The 6,000-nt window shown below is 37.8% G+C and overlaps 1 protein-coding gene across 1 annotated transcript in view; it reads left to right on the top strand.

The window, feature by feature from the left end:
- Window positions 1-375: 375 nt before the first annotated feature.
- The window catches only part of LOC139465734 (nephrocystin-3-like), a 46,792-nt gene continuing 41,167 nt past the window's right edge, over window positions 376-6,000 (top strand). The window contains exons 1-4 of the mRNA XM_071247564.1: window positions 376-469; window positions 1,533-1,649; window positions 2,089-2,556; window positions 4,644-4,785. Coding sequence (XP_071103665.1) covers window positions 2,098-2,556; window positions 4,644-4,785 — 601 coding nt within the window. The 5' untranslated portion in view covers window positions 376-469; window positions 1,533-1,649; window positions 2,089-2,097. The remainder of the gene's footprint in view (window positions 470-1,532; window positions 1,650-2,088; window positions 2,557-4,643; window positions 4,786-6,000) is intronic.

The following is a 6,000-nucleotide window of genomic DNA, read 5'->3' as shown; positions in this document are numbered from 1 at the left end:
GCCAATGTAAACACAATACAAGGGAGTGCCACTCAGCATGATTATATTACGTGTCTGGCTACAGGCCTTCTGTTTTAAAATGGTAACGTGTATTGGCATGTCTCACTCTTAAGTGTTATAATTTTGGGTACATATATGGTATATATGAAGTGAATATGTTGATTTCTTTTGAGTTTAATTTTAGGACCACACAGGCCTCAGACCATACTCCTTATATCGTCAAATACACAGAAACGCAGATCTCGGCCATATCTTAACTAATCTTTATGCCTTTGGCTAAAGTTAGATTGTATGAACGCTTCATACACTCTTAGCCGCAGGGATACGTGTTCAGAGTAACTTCCCCTTTATATATTAGCGTCCATGGCACTTCCGGTAAAAGATGTAAACAATGTCAGATTGGGAACTCTCTCGTGATTTCTGGTTTGTCACGGTGTCATCGTAAGGATGTGATCGGCAACATGCCAAGGTGAATTTATGGTTTGATTGATGATATGTTATCGTATGAAAAAAATCAAGATATATTGAATAATTACCTGAAACATTTCAAGCAAATGTGTCAGAATGTGTTCCACTTGAATCAATGAAGCTGAACGTCACCGCTTACCCTCGCTTGTTTATTGTTTGGCCTACTATTATGTGAATCACTAAGTATATTCTACTAAGTCGAGTCGACATTTATTATCAGATGCTAACGGAAATTCCTGTTCTTTGAAAAAAGCCCTGTACCAAAAGAGTTGCACCCGACTCGCCTAAAATCCGACTCGCCTAAAAGAATCTGACCCGACTCGCCTAAAAAATCTATATAATATTTTGGTATGCGTTTGACAAATATAACTTAGGTTAGGCCTAATGATCACAATTACTAGTATATTCATACACAAGTATGGAAAAAATGTAAAAAACAACAACGTATCATCCATAGAATTTGTCTTCTGTCATATTTACATCTGCACTTCATGTTGAGTCAGTGAGTCAGAGCCCAGTCGGTTACGCTATTGGGACCGAGACTACAACACTAACATGTAGGTACATTATGTGTATAAAATGCATTACTATTTCTGATAGTTACATACTTATTCTAAAATACAAAAACCGACCGTACTTCGCTCAAAAACTTTTTGAGCGAGTCGGGTCAAAATCTTTTTAGGCGAGTTGGGTGTATCCCTACCAAAGTAGTGGACTCAAATCCATTTATCACATTGTCTTATGAACATAATACTGAATGACCCAGTGATACCAATCCCCTTGGTTTACAAAACTACCAAGATACAAAATGACCTGTTACCTGTATGCAAAAAACACAATTTCCTGTTACCTGTATACAAGATACAAAATGATCTGTTACCTGTATACAAGATACTAAATGGCCTGTTACCCTTATACAAGAAACAAAATGACAAGAGTGTTTGTTGTACATCCATGGTTGTGCTGTTCTATACATTTATCATTCCTCAGTACCCGTCTGTTACAAAATGAACTTCTAAGGCTGCAGAAGACTTAAAACTTTCCCCCTGTTTCTATTTTTACAGGATTGTAAAGGACGTGCGTGATATTTTCGGCAGTAGTCACTGACATGGAGCTGCAGTTGCAATCAGCTGCATTGCGCATATGCACACAGCAGAAAGTCTCAGAGAGAGTTCATTTAGGTTTGTGAAAAATTAGACATGTTCATCATCATCATACTTTACTGAACATCACTTTTTATTATTTTCATATCATTACAAATAAGAAAATGGACTTAGTATTGTTATTTTAAGATGTTTAAAGTTGATTTTTGTTGTATTTTGTAAAATGATGACTGACACTTCTAATAGAAGAAAAAGATGCAGATTTCAGATGTAACATGTGTAATGGATTATGTCACCGAGTATATTCTTCAGGATGGCAATATATTCATGATATTAATCTGATAATTTTTGTAATACATAGTGAGAAATTACTTGTTATATTGCATGCCATAATGCCGTTTATGTTATTAATATATATCATACAAGATCAATTTATAACCCTCTAGTAGTTGAAGTACTGCAAAAGAAACGTTTTGAATTATATTTTGTGCAGTTTAATATTTGTCCATTTTTTCAGACCTGTAGAATGGGTGTTGGGGGCTCATTCCTTCGAGGTCAGGATGATGACGACATACTTGGCACTGACCTTGATGGAAATGGGGTCATTAAAAGAATCCCCATTGAGATCAAGCCTCGAGGTAAACTCGGACCACTCCGAAGCGTCACTTCATTTGGGAAGAAATCTAAAGGAGGGAGTCTACGCTCAGCTCTCTCCATCGATCTGGAAAACCCAGAGGTCGATAGAATCAAAAAGGACTTTGACATGTACAAGCTCAACAAAGATAATGAAATTATGGCTATGCAGAAGAAAGAACAAAAGCTAGAGATGGAAAACAAGCGAATGAGAGCGGAACTATTGGCGCTGCAGAACACCTGTACCAAACTCCGGAACGAGAAGGAAAGCTGTCTGGATGCAGAGATGCAGGCGCTGGCACGGGCTTCGGCTTTTGAAAGTGATAGAGACAAAGTACAACGGCAGTTCAAGGTGCCAAATGCCTGCTGTGTAATGTTATGTCCCACGTTAATTTATTGTAGCCCTGAACATGTTGAAGCACAAAGTTGCTGGAATTCATATTATCATGATCATTGGATTGTTCTGTATACTGATTGTTATACTGATACCTTGCTAAGTAATGCTGACCTATACTGATAGCAATGCTGATAGCTATGCTGAGTTATGCTGACTTATGCTGATAGCTATACTGATAGCTATGCTGAGTTATGCCGACTTATAATGATAGCTATGCTGATAGCTATCAGTATGCTATGCTGATAGCAGTGCTGAGTTATGCTGATAGCTATGCTGAGTTATGCTGACTTATACTGATAGCTATGCTGATAGCTATACTGATAGCTATGCTGAGTTATGCTGACTTATACTGATAGCTATGCTGATAGCTATCAGTATGCTATGCTGATAGCAGTGCTGAGTTATGCTGATAGCTATGCTGATAGTTATGCTGACATACTGATAGCAATGCTGAGAGCTATACTGATAGCTATGCTGAGTTATGCTGAAAGCTATGCTGATAGCTGTGCTGAGTTATGCTGATAGCTATGCTGATAGCTGTGCTAAGTTATGCTGATAGCTATTCTGAGTTATGCTGATAGCTATGCTGAGTGTACTGATAGCAATGCTGATAGCTATACTTATAGCTATGCTGATAGCTATACTGATAGCTACGCTGATAGCTGTGCTGAGTTATGCTGATAGCTATGCTGAGTTATACTGATAGCAATGCTGATAGCTATACTAATAGCTATGCTGAGTTATGCTGAGTTATGCTGATAGCTATGTTGAGTTATGCTGAGTTATACTGATAGCAATGCTGATAGCTATACTGATAGTTATGCTGAGTTATGCTGACTAATACTGATAGCAATGCTGATAGCTATGCTGAGTTATGCTGATAGCTATGCTGATACCTGTGCTGAGTTATGCTGATAGATATGCTGTATTATGCTGACTTATACTGATAGCTATGCTGATAGCTATGCTGAGTTATGCTGACTAATACTGATAGCTATACTTATAGCTATGCTGAGTTATGCTGACTTATACTGATAGCTATGCTGAGTTATGCTGATAGCTATGCTGTGTTATGCTGATAGCTATGCTGACCTATACTGATAGCTATGCTGAGATATGCTAATAGCTATGCTGAAAGCTATGCTGAGGTTTGCTGATAGCTGTGCCAAGTTATGCTAATAGCTATGCTGATAGCTATGCTGAGTTTTGTTGATAGCTATATTCAAAGTTTTTGCCATCATGATTACCAGTTTATACAAAATCCCTCAATTTTAGTTTGTTTACTGTTGTTCTGAAGCAACATCATATAACATGCATCACTTTGGCTTTGTATCAAAACTGAAACTTACCAACATACATTTAATGCACTTCTTTTTGTGATGTCAAGCAGTTTCAATGACATAAACTCTTTGTACAGTCTTTTTTGACGCTCACAAAGCAGCAATTCTGCCAATTCTGCCAAAGAAGCACACAGAAATATATTACACAACAGAAGTTAAGGACCATCCGATTCTTTCAAATTATTTTAGTTAATTTGACATGATGCCATGGTAGAGTAGGTCTTCAGCAACCCATGCTTGCCATAAAGGGCGACTATGCTAATGGGATTGGGTGGTCAGGCTTGCTGACTTGGTTGATGCATGTCATTGATCCCAATTGCGTGGATTGATGCTCATGATATTAATCACTGGATTGTCTGGTCCAGGTTCAATAATTTACAGCCCACCGTCATATAGCTGGAATATTGCTGAGTGCAGCGTTAAACAACAAACCAACCACCCAACCATGGTACAGTAACTACAGTAACGAAAGAGTTGGGTGATCCTTAACTTCTTTTGAGTGGTATATGTTTTAACCACTTCATCAAGTGCATGTATGTGATTATTATGTTTGTATTTAGTAAATCAGTTTAAGTGGAATCATTGTGATAAGACTCTTACTCCTAGTGAATTTAGACATAGTTTTTGTTGAAGAAAAACAACAGCCTGACATTGATGATTATTAATTATGTGAATGCAGAATGGTATTTTTCTAATATGCAGATATTTCGAGAAACAAAGGAGAATGAAATTCAAAATCTCCTTCGAGCCAAACGAGAACTGGAGAGTCGATTAACAAAACTGTCCCACGGCTTCACACCAGAAGATCTCGACACAGCATCCAGATCAGAGGAAACCTCTATAGGTGGGTGGGGTGGTGAGATACCCTTGTGATTAAAACATTTGTCATCATGATCAAGGCCCAGGTTTAATTCCCCACATGTGTACAATGTGTGAAGCCAATTTCGGGCATCTACAGCCTTAGAAATTGGAACTAGGCCTATAGTCCTTGCCAAACTGCCCAATAGTTAATGTATCATAAGGACTAGTAGAAATTTGACGTTTTTAAGGATTTTTCTGTATGTTATCATTATAAGGACTAGTGGACTAAAACTGTTAGTATCTACCTCCTCTTATCTGTGTCGTGATATTGCAGGAATAGTGCTAAAAATGGCACACAACAGTACTAATTCACTGAATGAGTGAGTGAATCTGGTTTATCATGTTTATGCTCTTTGGGTTCATTCTTATGAAAAATAATACGTCACATTATGATTTTCACAATATATATATGTATATATGTCACATTTCGACCCGTGAAGATCCGGGGTAGAATAGGTCTTCAGCAACCCATGCTTGCCGTAACAGGCGACTATGCTTGTCATAAGAGGCAACTAATGGGATCGGGTGGTCAGGCTTGCTGACTTGGTTGATGCATGTCATCGATCCCAATTGCATGGATTGATGCTCATGATATTATTCACTGGATTGTCTGGTCAAGGCTCGATTATTTACAGCCTGCCGTCATACAGCTTGAATATTGCTGAGTGCAGCGTTAAACAACAAACAAACAAACATGTCACATTTCACAAAACTGTCAAATGAAAAACAGAGAAATTGAAATGATAATTCTATATATCCCATTTATTATTCCTACCTTCGCCAATAATTGAAGGATTTAACACGAATTCTACCATGAATTTGGAATTTACTCGATTCTTGATTGGTCAGTCAGAGGCTATGAAATCAGAATAAACCCCTTCTGATTGAAACAGCTGGTTTGACGGCCGCATCACTGCGGAAGCTAATATTCACAGAATAGTACTATTTTCAGTCATTGTCGGTAGGCATATTTAAATAATTATATCTACAATTACAGGTTATGAAATGCACAGATGCGGTTACTACGATATTCAAAGGATGTGTTGCAATACATTTCGTGCAGAAAAACACGACAGAAATCAACAAAGGGAATGTATTTATGTTTTGGAGACAACAGAGAGCTTGGAATTTTGGCGCTTTTCTATATACGACTGTGACGTCATATTTTTTGTGTCATAGTGGTGATGCGCGATGTAGA

Source organism: Haliotis cracherodii, unplaced genomic scaffold, assembly GCF_022045235.1.
Source record: "Haliotis cracherodii isolate W230 unplaced genomic scaffold, xgHalCrac1.p SCAF_18, whole genome shotgun sequence".
In the NCBI taxonomy this organism is placed as follows: Eukaryota; Metazoa; Mollusca; class Gastropoda; order Lepetellida; family Haliotidae; genus Haliotis; species Haliotis cracherodii.
Note: the sequence above shows the minus strand (reverse complement) of the source record. Positions and strands in the feature narration are given on the sequence as shown.